We start from the raw sequence: 19,619 nt of genomic DNA, 5'->3' as shown, positions 1-19,619 counted from the left end.
TCCTCCGGGGCCGGCCGCGCCCGCCGCGGCGCTCCATGGGGGCCCGCTGACCCGGGGCGCCGGGGCCCGCTCGCTCGCCCGCCCGCCCGCCGGCCGCGCGTCCCGGCCATGAACTGAGTCGGCGGGCCGGCCCCGCGCCTGCTCCGCCCGCTCCTTTCTTCTCGCGCCTCCTCCGCCCGCCGCCGGCGGGCCCGGCTCCCCGGGGGCTGCGGCGCCCCGGGCTCGGCGGCCCGCGGGCCCCGGGGCGCGGGGCGGCGGCGGCGGCGGGGGGCGCGCGGCTCCGGGCGCGGTGCCTGCACCATGAACTACCAGCAGCAGCTGGCCAACTCGGCTGCCATCCGCGCCGAGATCCAGCGCTTCGAGTCGGTCCACCCCAACATCTACTCCATCTACGAGCTGCTGGAGCGCGTGGAGGAGCCGGTGCTGCAGAACCAGATCCGGGAGCACGTCATCGCCATCGAAGGTGAGGGCCGGGCCTCCGCGGGGCTTCTGGAAGGCGCGGGGGAGCGGGCGGGCGCGCGCGTGTGTGTGCGTGCGTGTGTACACACGCGCCGGGCCGTGGCACGCGGCTGCCCCGCCGAGTGGGCACTGCGGTGCGTCTCACCCCGCAAGGCCGGGCGAGAGCGGAGGGGGAGGCCGAGGGCTGGGCGAGCGCGCCGCCAGCTCTGCCAGCGAAGATGGATCGCCGGCGATAATGTGCTAATGGGCAGTAGAGTCTCCAGTGAGAAAGTGGCTCCGTGTGGCCGCGTCCTGGGCCACCCGAGTGACCCAGCCCAAGCCCCGGGGCAGCCGGAGGGGTTGGCGCCACCGGACCGCGACAGGTTACCAGGCTGGGGCCCAGCGTCTTGCTGGACGTTGAAGAGGTCTTTTGAGAAGTGTTGCTTCTGGGGGTGAGGCTCTGGCTGGCGTGCTTAAGCGGGCAGGGCCAACCCCTTTGGTGTCTTTGGCCATTTCGGGGGCACAGTGGAGAGAGCTGACCTTAGCCGGAGCGGAGAGCCAGCCCCCGCTGCAGGCTGCATCGTGTCCCGATGCTGGTCTACCTGCCCCTGTGCAGAAGCTGGCTTCCTCTGTGGCGTGTTTTTCTACCAAAAGTCCTGGGTCACATCAGAAGAACCCTCCCTGGGGGGGTCTCACTTTCACACACCTGGCACTGGGAGGCCACCCAGCCTTCCTGCGAGTCAGGCAAGGCAGTGATCCTCCGGAGCCGTTCAGGCGAGTTCTGCCTCTCCTGGGCCTGTGTTTTCTCGGGTTTACCATGGCTCTTATTTCTCTGCTATTCAGCTTCCGGTTTGTTCCCTTGCTTCCTTTCTCACTGCCATTGGTCAATGATGGTAAAAGAACTGAAGGGTGGGTTGTCCATAATATAGAACTGTCCAAACCAAAAGCCACTCTGGCCACAGTTGAGGAACACTGAGAAGGTTCTAAGGCCTGGCAGGAGTGTGTCGGGAGCCCAGCCGCAGGCATCGCCCAGCTCCCCTCCGTCTGCAGGTGAGGGGGCACTGGCCTCAGGAGAGCGTTGCTTTGGCGCCGTGCTGCCTGAACTGCTCACCCCAGAGTGTCTTGGTTTGACGCTTGACCAGTTAGGTGGAGAAGGTGGGTGTGGTGGGGCTGATCCTCTTGGCATCTGGCAGCCCTATGGACTTGAACAGCATCCCAGCCAGGCTGCTGATTGGCCGCCTGTATCCATAGGGGACTTGCTAATTCCGGGGAGGATCTGAACAGTCCTCCAGCCTTATGTGGGCCTGGCTCTCAGAGCACCTGGCCGCCCTGTTGGCCGTTTAAGATGCTTCCAGATTCCTCGACAGGCAGAGGCTGCAGTGTGGCTCTGACAAGACTTGCGGGAGCCCGCGGGACCGGCACACGGCTGCTGATGCTGGGTGAGCTTGCAGAAACGTCCCTCCAGAGCCAGGGCTCTGGCTCAGTGGCCACCCAAGTGAAGGGCTCCCGTGCCTGCTTCCGCTGTCTCTCCGCAGCTCTCTGGCAGCATCCGTAGGAGTCTGATGAAACACTTTGAAAGCTGGTGACTAGCACTGAAAGCTCCTGGCTGAGAGCACCTAGTCTTTGTGCAGAGACCTCTAGCTGACTGTGATTCATGCTGCCTCGTTTTCATTTCCCACCGTGAAGCCCAGTTCTGGGGCCTCGGGCACCCCTCGCAAAGCATTTTGAAGAGGATGTGGTTTCATTTTTCTTTTCTTTTCCTTCTTTTCTAAAATAACCAAAACATTGTGTGGTTCCTAGATGGTGGTTTCTGGTAGCTTGCTGTCTACCTGTACTATGTCAGACTTTAGGCCCCTTGGCTGGAAACCTTGTTATCATTAATAAGACGCAGAATCAGTGATGAATCCTGCTTGGGACTTTGGCAATGCTATTATTTTTTTGTTAGAAAAAAGAATGTTTATATTGTGTCAGGGCTGTTGTTAATTTAATGAGGCTTAAGAACGGTTCAAATATGATTCTGTTCTTTGCATTATTATTAACAACTATACCACTTTTTACTTGTATAGAACTTTAGCAAGCATGCTCTTGCATTCATAAGCTCGATGTGGGGCTGTACCAACCCTGTGAGAGAACGTGGGCCAGCTTCATTCGGGGAAGGATAATGACCTCCTGAACGTTTGACTGACGTCAAAGTCGGGTCTGAACCAAAGGATCCTTTGAACCTAGGTCTGCAGCCCCCCAAAGCACCTTCCACTGCCCCTCCTAATGAAATATAAGTTCATTTCTTATAATGAAATGTTCTCACACACTACCAATTTTAAGATACGGTTGTGATTTATATCTACATCATTGATGTTTTGGAAATTGAGAAGATTGCTCAGCTGTGGCAGGATGACATTTTTCCTGTGAGGAGAGAAGCATGCAAGAAACAGTTTTGTGCAGTTGTGTAGGATATGGGTTCTTCACTCACACCGAGCAGGAAAGCATTGCCGTGGGGTACGGAGACTGCAGACGTGTTTAACTCCGCGCTGTAACTGAGTGTGCGCCCAGAGGATCACAGTACCTCTAAGAAACGCACGCAGATCTGCCCCTGCCTGTGAACCTTGCAGGTGAGGATGGTATAGTAGCAAAACGTAAACCTCTCTGAATTTTAAAATATAAGACCGTTTCCAATCAGGAAAGTATATGCACGTCATAACAAATGGTTTAAACATCGCTCGTCTAAACAAACAGAAAATTGCCTGCATTTTAGAGGAGATGCAGCTAGGCATTTTTCCTGCCTCTGTGTGGACCTAAGCAAAGTTGGCGTCATACTTACAAAACTACCTGATTAGCATAAAGTGAGCACTTTTCAACGTTAGGAAGCAATTTCAGAGATACGATGTATCACATCGGCGTGAGGTTCCAGCATTTGTGCCGTAATTTACGTAAAATTTCCCCGTTTTCCCGAGTCTTTCAGGAATCGTTGGCTGTTGGAGTGAGGAGTGGGCTTGTCAAAGGGGAGGATGTTTCAGCTAATGCTTATTTCAAAGTGATTCCAAGAGGGTCTGGACTGGAAAATCTCTTAATGATGAGCCGAACTGTATATATTTTAGTTGAAAGAGCTCACCAAGATCCCCAAATCTGAATGGGTCTGTGACCCTGTTTGAAGGTATGGGGAATGTGATTTAGTTCTCAGTCCTGTTTTAAAACATCACCTTGCCAAAAAAAAAAAGAAAAAAGAAAAGTGCTTTTTCAAATCTTTACTTCGGACTTTGAGAGGTTTATTTTTTTTCCTCCAATCTCTGGAGTTTAAGGAAGCATTGCCTGTTGTTTTCAGATTGACCTGGTCAGGTTTCTGGGCTGTCCCCCGGGGGTGTGGCCAGCACCCTGGATGTTCTCCGTGCCCGGAAATGAACGGGAACCAGCCTGCCTCCTGGGTGAGCAAGCATCTCGCCTAGGGTCCCCCCTCCAGTTCTCCTTTAAAAAGCCCACCTGGGGTTGATGGAGTTGAGGTGAATGAGTCAGCTGTCTTTCTTGTTAAATGAAGCTTGTTCTTCTAGTACGGGTAAAGCCTCTGTTAGCTATTGCACCTTGTAATTCAGCTTGCCTGCCGCAGAACCGTGATGCAAATGATACGCTGGGCCGTGGTCGAGCCCCTAACCAGCATTCATGCCTCCACACTCACGAAGCAGCTGCTCGGGGAGGGGGGAACCGAGTTCCCCACTGGCCCCACCGGTGGTTTGCGTGGCTTCCTGGGAGGGCTTGGAGAGGTCACAGCGGCCCAGTCCTCTCAAGAGAACTCTGCCTGCCATCCCTGGTCAGGGCACTTACACAGGGGCATTGAAGGGCCGAGCCCCAGCATTTGGGGAACCTGGGAAGATGGGGCAGGGAGCCCCTTTCATCCCACGGTGCAGCAGCTCTGTTGAGCACCTGTGGGCAGCAGAGTGCCCAGTGCTTGACCTCCGTCATCTCAGTCCATCTTGTGATGATCCAGTGACACAGATGCCACCTTGGAGGCCCAGAAAGGGTAGGGAACTTGCTGGAAAGAGATGGGCTGGGCTGGTCAACCTCATCGCTGGCTGTCTAGCCCTTTCTGAGCTAGGAATGAAGCTCCTGGTTATTCATAGTTCCCACAGGCTGAATGTACGAACCATCCCAAGCACGTGTCCCCTTTACCCAAGACAGGAAGGGCTTGTGGATGCTGCCGCTAACTGAAAGTCTTACGTTCTCTGTGTGGTGGCTTACCTCGGCAAAACTTCTGTAAGAGTTTGTTTGCCTAGAAGAATTTATTTCATCTGGTTGGGGCAGGTGTGTGTGTTTAAGGAACAAATCCCTTCTTCCTGCCGTGAATGAGCATAACCCTTCCTGGACACGCTTGACTATGTTCGTAATCTTGCAGGCTTAATACAAGTTGTAAATATGGGGCCTTTTCATTATTGATATGAGTGTCACAGTCTCCTCCTTCAAGATAATTCTCGGGTGGCGGTCCATCATTTCCAGGTTAAATTTCATACCTTAACGGTCTCCGACCCTTCCGGATTCTGGGCGTCCCTTCAGCCTGGCTGAAGTCCGCATCTTCCCTGTCTGTCCCAGGCCCCGGCTCCCAGCAAGGACTGGGGGTCCTCTGAGGAAAATCAGGTCGCGCTTGTGTTCCATCTCCGCGGTGATGCCGAGCGTCGTGTCTGGCCCTTGGAGGACGCCCGGGAATTGTTTGTTGAGCGGGTGACTTGTGGGGGGCGGGGCTCGCGTTTTCTCTGGCGTTTGGGTCCTCGTGCTCCTTGCTGGTGATCTGAACAATGTTGATCCTCTGGCCGAAGTGACGGTGTTTGGCTAGTTGTCACCAGAGCACAGGTGTCAGGGCCGGGGTGTTTTGGGGTCTGGTGGATTAGCCTGGGTGGCAACTAAATGCCGTGTGTGTTTGGGTGGAAATGAAGTTTTCTCTAGTGCATGTAGGGGAAGAAAAAGACGTGCTTGCTTAATCCTGGCAACTTTTTCAACCTGGCTCTCGGCAAAAGGGTGGTGTTTCTTCCTCCTGGGTGGAAGTGAATTTCAGACCCAGAATCGATACCATTGATAGGGATGGATGAGTGACAGGCTGGGTGGCTGACGTAATGTAGCATCCTCAGTGGAACGTAGAGAGCCTTGGTCCTCGAAGTTAAGCGCACAATCGAATCACGTGGAGGGCTTGGGAAAACAGGTTGCTGGCCCTGCCCCCAGAGTTTCTAGTTCCGTAGGTTTGGAGCAGGCCTGAGAATGTGCTTTCGACAGGTTTCCAGAGGATGCTGGTGTTGTCAGTCCAGGGACGGCACTTTGAGAAGCATGGCCGGGGAGGGGGCGGAGCTCCGGCGGCGGACCGGGCGTCTTTCCTGGGCCAGGGCTCTGCGCAGTGCTTTCAGTCAGCGGAGGGGCGTCCTCTCGTCCTTCCCTGTGGGTGACAGGCGGGGGCCAAGAGCCCAGGTTGCTTCTGGTGACACAGCGTAAACACAGTGGAGGAGGCCCTGAAGCCCAGGTTCGAATGGGTTCAAGTCCAGGTTCCCTGCTTCCACGGTCCTGATGCTGAGTGTCCTGCGAGGAGCGTGGCTGGTGGGTGGAGGACATTGCCAAGGGCATCCCTTAGGGAGGGAGACTGTAAATCCCGGTCCTGGGTTCTGTGGGCTTCCCTTCCTGTGACCCTTAGCGTAGCCTCCTGCGTGTTTAAGTGGGCTTCTCCCGTATTCACTTGTTGTGCAGCTAAAAGAGCGTTTCTAAACAGGAGAGCTGTATGTTATGAGCAGCTTAAGAAGGCTGTGTGAGGAGCCCGGTGGAAGTGACTCAGAAGGGAGGAGCAGCCCTGGCAGCTGCAGGAACCTTCACAGCAGAACCTGGAGCCCTGTTACTACCACCTCTGTTGTTGTTGTTGGTTTTTTTGGTCTCAAACTGACTTTTTATTTTGTTCGGACTAAACTCTCTTATTTTGCACCTTTTTTCCTGCGCACCCTGCAGGCGTTTACAGTTGGTGCGTCTGGCTCTGGCTTGTTGGAACTACCGATTTGTCCCTGTCTCTTGTTTCTCCACGTTCCAGCAAACCCGTGTCCCCCACCCCTCCCCCCCCGCCCAACACTCCAGGTTCTTTGAGGCCTTCGCCTAAGTGATTGAGTTTGGCAAAGCGGATCAGGCTTAGTTATTTTTAAAATCCAGGGTTGGGGGTTCTGATCTGGTGCTTAGCCACGTAATTCCTACCCTTTGTTAAGTACCTTTTTCTGAGAAGGAAAATGAACTCTGCAGATGTTCATCTGTAATCTCTGCGGCATCTGTGATTTTCCTCAGGTTCTGAGCACCAGGCCCAGTGTGTGCTGCCCTGAGCCCCGTCCTTCCGGGAGCCGCGGGGCTCCGAGGCTGAGTCCCGTTGGCTCCCATCTTGTGGTGTGGAAGCCTGCACAGCGGGTCGCGGTGATGACCCATCCGGGGGCAGGGCTGGCGTCGCGGTGGGCCCCATCCCTTCACCTCCCTGTGCTCTCTGCTCACGACTGACCCGGCGGGAGGGGCTGCCTTGGTTGCATGTGGCGGCCAGGGAGGGAAGGAGAGAAGGTACCTGCCCCAGCAGAAGAGATTTGTTACTGGACCCTTTGAGCAGCCAGCCAGAGAGCTTGTCTGTGTGCGAGGTTGGGACATTTCCATGACGAGCAGACTAAATATAGGCTGGAGGATTGGGCCCAGGGCCCGAGCGGGGGCTGTCATCGCTCTGATACTGTTTCTCCCACTGCTAATCAGAACTCGCCACTGGCCCTGAACAGGTGGCCACCCTGAGCTCTCTGCGAACAGACTGGCGTTTTTGTTTAACCAGGGGCTCCTTTGCAAATTTCACACTTCTCCCGCTGTTTGGTGCGGACTGTCTTTTTTTGGGCTGCAGTGTTGGGAGTATTTGTGCAGTGTTTCTACACAAGCGACTGTGTGATCTTCAAAAACTGCCTGTGCCGTCTGGTTGTCATTAGCATCCTGGTTAGAAGCTGCTTTTTTTTTTTTTTTTTTTTTTTAAAGGGTGGGAAACACTTTTCATGGTTCTGGGAGAAGAATTCCAAATAATTACCGGTCATGTTCACAAACGATTTATGTTTGGTCTTAGAAATGTCAACATCCAGCAGGCTCTTGCAGAGAGAACCATGTCCCTTTCCAGCTTAGCACACAAAGCTACTGTTACCGGATCCTCACATGATAGTCTTAAAGGGGGAACAGTATCTTCAGGCTGTGAATTTAGTTTTCATTCAGTGAGTTTTAGGTGATATGGACATCGTCTACCAGCAGTACTGAGCATACGACAGAAAAAAAATTTTTCGTGAGTACCTACAACAAAACAAGACCCACCTTAGTTTCCTGAAAGAGTTTTTATTCCTTCGCATTCTCTGTGTCAGGGCAGATGGTGGCCGTCAGCAAGATTTGGTCTCACAGATGTGGTAGCTACTGGCTCCCTTTTGTAATGAAATAGAAGTGGATTCGGAGAGAGCGGGTTGCCCTGAGAGCCTGCTGTTGGTGTTTCCAGTTGACCTTGTCTGAGAGGGGAGAACCGGCGTATTTTCCAGGGAGGGGACTTCCGTGGGCCTGCCTACCCTCTGCTGTGGTTTCCAAAGACCTGGGTACTGCTGTGAGCAGTGACTCAGTCTTCTCCTGTTCCGACACCGCTCCTGTCAGGTCAGGCTGGTGAACCTGATTTCAGACAGACAAACAGTTGTTTCAGTTTTCGCTTCGACGATCAAGCCTGGATCTCTGATTTTCCATATGTTACTGTTAGGAGTTTGGGATTGGAGGGATTGAGACCACTTCAAACGCCCTAGTTTTTTTGAGCTCTTTTTTTTTTTTTTTGGCATAAAACATAGATCCAGAAGGATGCCCAGGTCATCAGGGAGGGCGTTTTCACAAACTGACCACGTGGGTACATCCAGCCTCCAGATCAAAAAACCTGAGTTGGCTGTAGCGCAGGGCGAGACTCACCTGTATTGCATGTGGTTGCCTCCGCTTACTTACCTGTTCTCCCGACGATGGGCATCTGGGTGGTTTCGTGTTCGGGGCTGCTGGGAATAGGGCTGCCGTGCCTTTGGTGCCCACGTGTCCCCATTCCTGTTGGGGGCTGCACGCCGGGGAGCCGAGCGCTGCGTCCTGTTAGCCCTTCTCGCAGGTCAGCGCAGCTGCTCCGGAACCCGCTCCGTTGGTGGCCCCCGTCTGGAGACCTTTCCTTGCTGTTCAAGGTTCATTGCAGACACTCAGGATGGTGGCTGCCTGCTGCCTCCATCCTTTGCTTCTCCTTCTTTCCAGCTGTTTGTCCAGAAACAAATAGTCAAGTGCTTTATACGTTTCCGGCACTGTCTTAGACATTAGGTTTTTAGCTTTGGATATTCTATAGGCTCTTCATTCCCTGTTAGTGGAATAAGTATAGCTTTGTAAGTGGAGCTGTGAGAATGAAATCTTTCACCAGGAAGTGTTTTCCTCGAAACTGCGGATGGCGCGATTCCCCTGGGACTGGAACGGGGTCCCCTCGGCTCTCCCTGGCTCCTGCCCGACATCAGTGGTCAGTGGGGCTCCTACTGGCTGAGCCCACACCAGCCCCGAGTCTACCTCACACCTCGGCGCCGGGTTTCAGGTGACCTGTGCGTCTCTGTTGGCATCGGAAGGGAAACTCCTTCTGTACTCCCCGTCCAAACTGATCCGTGGTCTTAATGGTTACATATTAGTGCTCTTCAGTCTCTGTTGTTCGTAGCAATTATGCGGAGACACAAAAGGGAAAAAGATCAGCGAAGTGTTGCCAACTGTCTGTTACTCTCAAGGGGTTATTTTCTTTGTTCCTCTGCTGTGTCCTGGGAGCCGCCCATCCCCCTCCACAAAGGCCACGCTCACGAGGCCAAACCCGGGAAGCTGGTAACGACCCGAGGGCCTGAGAGAGAGAGAGGGGTGTGTGCCTGTGTGAACGTCTCCAGTGGCTGTACAAACGCAAATATTTATTTCGAGGGATGGGGGTTGGGAGGGCCGGGTTTACCCTCACTTTGTTTAGTATGGGAAGTGGCCAATATGAGAATCAGTAGACCAGATTTTATCGAGCACTGACGGTGGGCAAAGCACTCTATTTGCATCTGGGGGTACGGGCAGACGTGTGGGCTTGGAGCCCCTCTCCCAGCACAGTCGGACCTAGCCCAGGAGGCCACACTGGTCCAGACTGGGATAAGCAAGTGGTGTGATGCAGGGGAGGGGAGTGGGATTAACTGGACTTGGAAGCTGGGTAGGAATCAGGCAGTGGAGGCTTTCCGGGCGGGCGGGCGGGGGTAATAGGAGTGGAACATCCAGAATCCATTCTCTGCAGCCTGCGGGGACCTGGGGAGGACAGGCCAGAGGATGGAGAAGAGCCTGGTGAGCCCCAGAGAGCATGCTGGGAGTGCTTTTATTTATTGGGCCGTGGAAATTACAGATTATGGATTTCCATTTGGAAAAGGTGGTGCCATGATGCTCAGCTGTTACCAGGCAGGATAGAAATGGTGGTGGCGGCCGGTGGTGGTGGGGAGTGGCAGGGAGGGTTCATAAGTGGGCTGTCGGGCTTCCCTGGTGGCGCAGTGGTTAAGAATCCACCTGCCAGTGTAGGGGACACGGGTTCGAGCCCTGGTCAGGGAAGATCCCACGTGCCACAGAGCAACTAAGCCTGTGCACAACTACTGAGCCTGCACTCTAGAGCCTGTGTGCCACAACTACTGAAGCCCACATGCCTAGAGCCCACGAGCCACAACTACTGAGCCTACGCTCTAGTGCCCATGAGCCACAACCACTGAGCTCGCGTGCCACAACTACTGAGCCTGTGCTCTAGAGCCCGCGAGCCACAACTCCTGAGCCCACGAGCCACAGCTACTGAGCCTGTGCTCTAGAGCCTGTGTGCCACAACTGCGGAGCTTGCGTGCCATAACTACTGAGCCCGTGCTCTAGAGCCCGCGAGCCACAACTACAAAGCCCACGAGCCACAACTCCTGAGCCCGCATGCCACAACTACTGAGCCAGCGCTCTAGAGCCTGTGAGCCACAACTCCTGAGCCCGCGTGCCACAACTCCTGAGCCTGTGCTCTAGAGCCCGTGAGCCACAACTATGGAGCCCACGAGCCACAACTTCTGAGCCTGTGTGCTGCAACTACTGAGCCTGTACTCTAGAGCCCGCGAGCCACAACTACGGAGCCCGTGTACCGCAACTACTGAAGCCCGCATGCCTAGAGCCAGTGCTCTGCAACAAGAGAAGCTACCGCAACGAGAAGCCCGCGCCCCATGACGATGAAGAGTAGTCCCTGCTCGCTGCGACTAGAGAAAGCCCGCGTGCAGCAACAAAGACCAACGCAGTCATAAATAAATAAATTAATTAAAAAAAATTAAAAAACCCCACAAAACTGGGCTGTTGCAAGGGGAGGTGGGGGCCTGGGCAAGGGAGCAGGGGAACAGAGATGGGCACCCAAGGATGCAGGTGCAGGCCTGAGGTTGCCTGTGAGTCTCGGGTGGAGGGGGCAGGAGGAGGGAGCGAAGTTTGACCCACGGAACGCAGGAGTGGGGCCGTGTGGGGGGATTCCACCTCTAGATGCCCTGGAAGCCCTCAGGTTTGGGCCGGAGGGGTGCTCAGCCACAGCAGGGTGGTTACCTGGTTACCTGGGATTTGTGGTGGGAGGACCCTACCCCTGCAGGGTGGGCTCAGATGTATAGATTCACGAGTCACCCCCGTCTGTCATCCAGGCTGAGGGGCAGGCATCTGGGATGTACGGCAGCCACTTCCTCCCCTGCAGAAACTTAACTGGGTGTCTGAGGGGCACGGCAGCCTCTTAGGAGTGTAGCTAGCGTGCATTGCTCTCCAGGAGCTGAATCAGTCCCCGCAGGGGGACGTGTATGATTGAGCCTGGGCTCTGGTGGCCCTGCTCATCCAGCCAGGTCGTCTCCTGGCCACCTGTGCCTGCCTCAGAGCATGTGTCCCATGGTGCTGGACTGGTGCCTAAATCTCTTCTGTGTCGGTGTCTCCCTCTCTGTCTCTGTCGCTATACCGTATCTGTCTATTAGGTGTATATTTATTTTTTCACTTTACGGCTTTAATCCGTAGACTTGTAGAGCCACGTGCTGGGAGCGCAGAGGCGAACAGGCTGCTTGCTGTGTAGGTCAGCGCAGGCACAGGCTTCAGGCCAGGGGTGCAGTGGGCTGGGAGGGCTGGAGGGGTTGCCCTGGGGAGCCCAGGAGCTCCTGTAGGAAGCGCTGTTTGAGCCCCAGAAGATGGGGAGCTAATGCCATTTGGGGCAGGGGGTCGCTGACTGGGCATCTTGGTATCTCGCTTCCGAAGGAGGCCTTTGAAAACTCTCATCTCTGCCCAAAGAAATCTCACTGTCTTCACACAAAAAAGTGTGTTTCTATTTTTTTTTTTTTTTCACTTGAATAAGTTTAGTTTTACCCAGGTTTCTCAATTTGGACTTGCTCTTCTGGTCATCTTATGCTGGGGCATAAAAAAATTATATATCTATCTCTTCCTGCCTGCTCTCTAAATCTAGAGTACCCCCCCCACCAGAAAAAACCCTCCGAAGCCCCAAACTCTTTCCCTCAACTCCTTGCTTGGCAGGAGAGTTGTGGGGTGGGGGGAGTGGTGGGCGCTCAGGTCATGGGCAGTTGGCTCTTGTGTTTCTGTCTGTGCGTCTTGGGGACCCTGCCCGGGTGGCGAGCTGGGTCTGGACTTTGTGGCAGTGCTGCTTTTTCTGAAGTGGCTCAGAATTCCAGGCTCAGACGCGAGAGCCTGTGTTTCTTCTACAATCCCAGCGTCAGCTTCTGAGAGGATGCGGGTTGAAGGGGTGCACTTCTGGGTTTTTCAGTTTCCAGGTCACCTGCTTGGACATAAAAGAATCTCAGCGCAGTGCAGCCTTCCTCATCCGGGAAGATGGGACCCTGCTCCACTCTTAGGTACACCTGGGCGCTTTGTGTAGCACGGGGCGTGGCAAGGGAGACCCCTTACCTGAGTCCACGGAGCCCTCACCCCCTGGGTGGACTACAGGCACCCCCTCTGGGTCTCTGTGTCCCACAGCCTAGGGTCTGGGATTTGTGTGAGCAAGACATTTTGCAATGAAAAGAGGTGAACATTGTTTACAAGTTGAGGAGGATCTCTTTTCCTCAACATACTGTGATGAAAAATTTCAAACATGGAAGAGTTGAAAGAATGTTCAGAGTGAACTCTTACATACCCATTGCTTTGCTTCTCCGCTAGTTAATGCTTTGTATATCTCTCCATCCAGAGGATGATAATTCAGCAGGCGTTTTTAATAGAATGCAGGGTTTTCCTAGGCTGGCTCCATGTTGGCATGGAATCCAAAGGATTTCTCGAAACGGTACCGTCTGGGTGTCATGGTGTCAGATTCCAGGTGCAGCGCAGGCACAGCAGGGACAAGGTGCTTGTTAAGTGTGGATTGAATGTGAAGTGTCTCCTTCTGCAGGGGAAGTTGGTTTAACGTGTGCTTTGGAAGGACAGTTTTTGTTGTTAATCTTTTTTTTTTAAATTTATTTTTAAAATCAACTATGCTTCAATAAAATTTAGAAAAATTAAAAATTTATTTTTGTATTTTATTTTATTGAAGCAGTTGATTTACAATGTGTTAGTTTCAGGTGGACAGCAAAGTGATTCAGTTATATATATATGTATTATATATAATTGAATATATATATTCTTTATCAGATTCTTTTCCCTCATAGGTTATTACAAAATATTGAGTAGAGTTCTCTGTGCTATACAGTAGGTCCTTGTTGATTATCTATTTTATATATAGTAGTGTGTGTTGTTAATCTCGATACAGTTCAACCAAAGGGACGCTTTGAATTGAGCTCTGACTTGAATTCTATGGCTGAGCGTGTGTGTGTGTGGGAGGGCAGCCCCACTTTGGGCCTTGGTGGTTTTGGTTGTTGGGGTGGCACGCCATCCTTTTTGTCCAGGACTTTGGTTTTAGGAATAGTCTGTGTGTTGATACGGAGCACAGGCATTTCCTTGTTGGATCATGTTAAACCATGATCACTTCCTGGAAGCAGAATGATGTCGTGGAGGATCTGATGACTCTATGTGACTTGTTAGGGGGACAGGCAACCCTAGCTGGGGGAGCCAAGACAGGCTCCTGCCTCAGTGACTTGCTATGGAACCCTTGGGAAACACATGTGTCCCTTTCGGCCTCAGTTTCAGAGTCTAGAATCCATGGTGTTGAACTTTGATTGAGCTCAAGCTTCCTCCAGTCTCCAGAGTGGCTGCCACTGTCCCATCCATTGCTCCTCAGTCCCTGAGCCGACCTGGTCTGGTAGAGGTGGAGAAGGGGATGGGGAGGGTGGGGAGGAGAAGACTTGGTCAGAGGAAGCCAGATTGTCCCAGGGCATTGTGTTCACTTGTTCCACCCACAGTCTTCTTTGCCTCAACAAACCCAAGAGTGAAATTTCACTCAGTAGAGTAATAACCAAAAAGGGAAGAAAACATATTGTATGTGTGTATGTAATCCATGTAGTACGTGGATGATCTGGCCCTTGTGTGCCTTGTGTAACAGGTGCACACACGTTGAAGGCCTTGTTATGACATTGGAGAGTGTGCAGGGGTCTGCAGAAGGAACCCTGTCCGTGATAATAATCTCCAACATCTCCACTATATCCTGGTTCCCCAGACTTAGCCAGGGATAGGAAAAGCAGGTGTGGAACTCTCTGTAATCCTGGCAGTGCTGGATCATTGTCATCGCGGTGAGCACACGGTAAATGCTGCAGGTGTGGTTATCGAGCGTGTGTGGCCTATATGCTAGGTGTCTAGTTCAGCTCTCATTCACCTCTCCAGTTTATGAGTTTAGGGAGCATCCTGGGCTGAACTGGAAGCCAAATTATAGTGTGATTCCTGTCTCAGCAGCGTTAATTACAGTGTTAATTACAGAACCTGATTAGGCCCAAATTCCTGTTCCCCAGACTGGGCCCATGTGGGGCATGTCTTCTGAGTTGTCCTTGAGCCAGCCATGACTTCACAAAGGGCTGTTAGTCCGTAGTCTCCTCCTCCATCGACCCCCTGCAGCTCCCTCCACATCCTGCCCAGAGCTGGCCTTTGACCATGCAGCCTTTCAGGGGGACTGAATCAGCAGATTCCTTCCCCTGTATGGTCTCTCAGTGTCTTCTCCACGGCTCCGAGCTGTTGTCTGCACGTCACAGGGTGCGTCTCTGGGCTGTACCAAGGTTATGCTGGCAGGTCAGACTTTTTTCTCCCTGGACTCCAGCCTTCAAGCCATCTTAGCTCACAGCCCTGCCTTTGCTTCCAAACCAAATTTCCATTTGGTGAGCCTGTGCGTCTAAAATATCCAGCCAGAGCCCTGGGTTTTAACTTCCACTTCGTCCTGATTATCTCTTCAAAGTCCAGGCTGGCTTTTAGCTGAGGGGCACTTATGGCAAAATACATTTCAGTTGTCACCTCTTGTCACTCGACTAGGGATTGAGCTTCTGGGCGGCTCTGAGTGTCCATCCCTTCCTCCCATGCTCTCCTCTGACTTGCTTTCAGTGACCACCTCTCCCCACAAAGTGGGGAAAGCTTAAGTTTCGAACATGTCGCCTGCTGATGGGACAGGGATTCTCTCGTTCTAACAGTTTAGTTAAAAAAGAATGCTCCCGGAAAAGGGAACCCTCCTCCACTGTTGGTGGGAATGTAAATTGGTGCAGCCACTATGGAGAACAGTATGGAGGTTCCTCAGAAAACTAAAAATAGAGTTGCCATAGGATCCAGCAATCCCACTCCTGGGCACATAGCTGGACAGAAGTATAATTCTAAAAGATACCCAGTGTTCACAGGAGCACTGTTTACAATAGCCAAGACATGGGAGCAAACCCAAATGTCCATCAACGGGCGAATGGGTAAAGAAGATGTGGTACATACACACAGTGGAATACTACTCAGCCATACAAAAGGAACGAAATAACGCCATTTGCAGCAACATGGATGGACCTAGAGATGATCATACTGAGTGAAGTAAGTCAAACAGAGAAAGACAAATACCATAATGCTATCACTTACACGAATGAACTTATCTACGAAACAGACTCACGACATAGAGAACAGACTTGTGGTTGCCTGGCGGGGACAGGGGAGGGATGGATTGGGAGTTTGGGGTTAGCAGATGCAAACTGTTATATATAGGATGGATAAACAACAAGGTCCTAGTGTAGAGCACAAAGAATTATACTCAATATCCTATGATAAACCGTAATGGAAAAGAATACGAAAAAGAACGTATGTATGTATAACTGAATCACTTTGCTGTACAGCAGAAATTGACACAACATTGTAAATCAACTAGACTTCAATAAAATAAATTAAAAAATAAAACAAGGAATGCCCCAGCCTCCGTGCGTTTTCATGGTGGAAGGATTTCAGATGTCTTGCTTGTCTAATTTCAACAACAGGCAACCAAAATTCTCCTTAAGGCTTGACTCTCTCTTTTTTTTTTTTTTTTTTTTTTAATGGCCGCAAGGCATGTGGGATCTTAATTCCCCAGCCAGGGATTGAACACGTGCCCCCTGAAGTGGAAGCTCGGAGTCCTAACCACTGGACTGCCAGGGAAGTCCCCCTTGACTCCCTTAAGTATCAAAAAACCACTTGTTCTTGGGCCCTTACCTTAAACCCCAGGGACCTAGGGAAGTCACCTCGGTCACCCCTGTAGCCGGGCTCCCTGTTGGTGTCCGCCCTGCCCGCCATCTGTCTTGTGGAAACGCAATGCGATTTATAATGACATCTGTGAGTGTGGATGTTTACGTGGATGTGTTAAGGGTGTCTTTTCCCAAGAGGGCAGGAGCACAGAGTCTTGTTCTGTTTTATCCCTAGAGCTGTCCCGTCAGCCTTGACAATGCTCCTTAGCAGGTGAGGGATGGAGAGATGCATGGACCGTCTTGGTTGGGGTTCGAGTCTTGTAGCCATAGGGGACAGGGCCCTCCATCCTGCTGCAACCGTGTGTTGATTCTTAAACAAGCCCTGTCTGAGAATTCTGTAGGAAGATACTGTGCAAAGCTAATTGCAGTGAACTTTTCCAGTAACTTGTGTGCGGAATATCCATTTTCCATGGCTACTGTTACCTTGGCTGTTGTTACATAACTCCTGTTAGATTCAGCTTCTGGGGTTTGTTAAGCCTGGGTTCCAGTGTTGAAAAAAAAACATGACCTAAAGAGTGATGACTTTGAGATTGCCTTTTTGGGGCTTTCTGGACACAAAAACAAAATTTTTAATCAGAAACCTGAGTTGATTTGACCAATAGTTTCTCTCTTGGTTTCAAAATGTGATGTCACCGAGACCATTCTTGGTAAGGAGCTGTGAGAAGCCGCGTCAGGACCACCGAGACTTGAAGCCACCAGTGAAGGCCCAGCACTTATTCCTCCACCCAGATCCATGCTGCCTTGTCCTCTACCGACACTGCAAAGAGGGGAGACATGGGGCCTGGTGGTGAACAAGGAACCGAGTGGACAGGGCACAGTGGACAGAGACCCCAGCCATCTGCCCAGTCTGTTTTCTTGCTCTTTTCTCTGTGCGTTACAATCTCTACTGTTTAGGTTCCAGTCTTTTTTTATGAGCTTGAAGGGAGCTGGAGCTGCAGCAACATCTTGCTGGTTCTTCTCCCTAAAGCCCCCCAGCAGCCAGGCCACACTTGCTCTGGGCCGACCCTGTGGAGCCGAGCCCTTCTTCAGAACTTCCTGCTCTTTCATCGGGAGATTATTTTGCCATCACGTGTGGACCTTTCTCTGTGCCGAGCTTCTGTACCTGGAAAGCCCCGAGCGAGGCAGCTGTTCGGGACCTGTCACGTGGGAGCTGCTGGCTGGTGACGGCTGGTCCCGTGGGCCAGGCTCGCTCCCACGCCAGCTGGCTAAGGAGTCCCAGCCCCTGCCTCCGCCTCCCCTGGTGGTTCCCTTTCAGACTTCAGTTATGAATTAGTTTTGGGGAACAGAGGACATGAGTAACTACTTAAAAATGCCCTGCACCGCGAGGACAGTGGGTGAGTGGCCGGGTGCCCTGGTGGAGGAGGCTGGCTCGGCCTGTGGGCCTGGGGTGCAGCGGCCGCCGGGCGCGGGTTTGCCTTGTAAATGACACCGTCGCTTGGAGGCATCCCTGACAGCTGCCCCTGCTCCAGATTCCAGAAATTTCTATTAAACATTTCATGAACACACTCGTGGTTTCTTCCCTTTTCCTCCCTTAATAAGATCCGTAATAGCACCAACTGTTTATTGCATGGGGGACCCCGCCCTGTGTTAAGGGCTTAGCATGCTTTGTGTCATTTTACCTGGTCACCCCAGAACAGAGGTGGTAGAACCCTCCTTTTGCGGGCCGGGAGCTTGAGGCCTAGCGTTGAGAGCTTTGCCCAAATCCGCCCACACCTGGAGGTGGCTGAGTCTGGATTCGAACTCAGGACCCACACACTAACCCCCCCCCCTGCTCCCCCTCCCACCTACCTATCTGTGTGTTTTTAAAAAATTTTTATTTATTTATTTATTTTACATTTTTATTGGAGTATAATTGCTTTACAATGGTGTGTTAGTTTCTGCGGTATAACAAAGTGAATCAGCTATACATATACATATGTTCCCATATCTCTTCCCTCTTGCGTCTTCCTCCCTCCCACCCTCCCTATCCCACCCCTCTAGGTGGTCACAAAGCACCGAGCTGATCTCCCTGTGCTATGTGGCTGCTTCCCACTAGCTGTCTATTCTACATTTGGTAGTGTATATATGTCCATGTCACTCCCTCACTTCGTCCCAGCTTACCTTCCCCCTCCCCATATCCTCAAGTCCATTCTCTAGTAGGTCTGTGTCTTTATTCCTGTCTTACCCCTAGGTTCTTCATGACATTTTTTTTTTTTTTTTTTTTTTGCGGTACGCGGGCCTCTCACTGTTGTGGTCTCTCCCGTTGCGGAGCACAGGCTCCGGACGCGCAGGCTCAGCGGCCATGGCTCACGGGCCCAGCCGCTCCGTGGCATGTGGGATCTTCCTGGACCGGGGCACGAACCTGTGTCCCCTGCATCGGCAGGCGGACTCTCAACCACTGCACCACCAGAGAAGCCCCTTCATGACATTTTTAATGATGCAGAAAGGAGACCTCTCAGATCCGCCCAAGGTCTGCAGAGGGCATGAGGAGTTCTCTGTGCTCTGTGCTCCTCCTGTAGGTGTCTTTTACTCACCGTGGTCACCAGGAAAATCACAGCTGCTAGCTTGCTTTTCCTCCGTTGCTGTGATTGGTGGCGTCGGGATGCTGGCTGGCGGTTTTGACTGCACAGCAAGGACACCCGGCACAAACTGGTGGCCTGCGGTGACAGGTTCCTGGTCTGGGAGGAGGGAGAGATTCCAGACAGCGTGGCTTTGAAAATTCACCTGAGTTCGGAACATCTGTGACACCTTTATTCTGGGCTGGTTGAAACTATAGCTATTAAACTTAAGGCACCCGAATTATATGACATCTTTTTTTTTAAAAATTTTATTTATTTATTGATTGATTGCTGTGTTGGGTCTTCGTTTCTGAGTGAGGGTTTTCTCCAGTTGCGGCGAGCAGGGGCCACTCTTCATCGCGGTGCGCGGGCCTCTCACTGTTGCGGCCTCTTGTTGCGGAGCACAGGCTCCAGACGCGCAGGCTCAGCGACCATGGCTCACGGGCCTAGCCGCTCCGCGGCATGTGGGATCTTCCCGGACCGGGGCTCGAACCCGTGTCCCCTGCATCGGCAGGCGGACTCTCAACCACTGCGCCACCAGGGAAGCCCCTATGTGACATCTTAATAATAAAGATGCTGGCAAGCAGTTCATTTTAAACACGTATAAATAGACGTTGCTTTTCCTCTGAGCTATAATTAGCACATTATGGAGAAATTGCTGCTCTGAAAGTCAGCGTGATTGACCTGAGGTCATGCAGAGCCAGGTGGCAGGGCCGGAGGTGGCCAAGTCCTGTGCTCGGCTCTGATGCTGGTTTCATGGGGGAGCAGAGCCAGACTTCTGCGTGGGGCTCGGCGCAGGATTTGCTTTCCACCGCAGGTGTGGTCGGGCGGCTCAGACGGCACCGTCCCTCTTTCAGAGAGTGGCTCTGGGGACGGAGAGAGGTGAGGCTCACCCAGGCTTGTCCCGTAGTTGACTTTGTCAGGCTGGCAGTTCTCTGATGCCCGTCTAGTGCTCTGTCCACAGCATTCCTTCCAGGGGCATTTGGTGACGGTCTGCATTCTT

General features: G+C 52.6%; 1 protein-coding gene across 4 annotated transcripts in view; it reads left to right on the top strand.

The window, feature by feature from the left end:
- The first annotated feature begins 220 nt into the window (after positions 1-220).
- The window catches only part of AGAP1 (ArfGAP with GTPase domain, ankyrin repeat and PH domain 1), a 556,588-nt gene continuing 537,189 nt past the window's right edge, over positions 221-19,619 (top strand). For 2 of the 4 annotated variants that reach the window (XM_089916184.1, XM_089916182.1), the window contains exon 1: positions 224-463. In XM_089916184.1, the coding sequence (XP_089772310.1) occupies positions 301-463 (163 nt within the window). In that variant the 5' untranslated portion in view covers positions 224-300. Of the gene's footprint in view, positions 464-19,619 lie in introns of all 4 variants that reach the window. The other 2 variants (XM_089916180.1, XM_089916183.1) reach the window with 2 other exon arrangements.

Source organism: Delphinapterus leucas, chromosome 8, assembly GCF_059928025.1.
Source record: "Delphinapterus leucas isolate spDelLeu-1000000601 "Yukka" chromosome 8, BTC_Dleu_Yukka2, whole genome shotgun sequence".
Classification (NCBI taxonomy): domain Eukaryota; kingdom Metazoa; phylum Chordata; class Mammalia; order Artiodactyla; family Monodontidae; genus Delphinapterus; species Delphinapterus leucas.
Note: the sequence above shows the minus strand (reverse complement) of the source record. Positions and strands in the feature narration are given on the sequence as shown.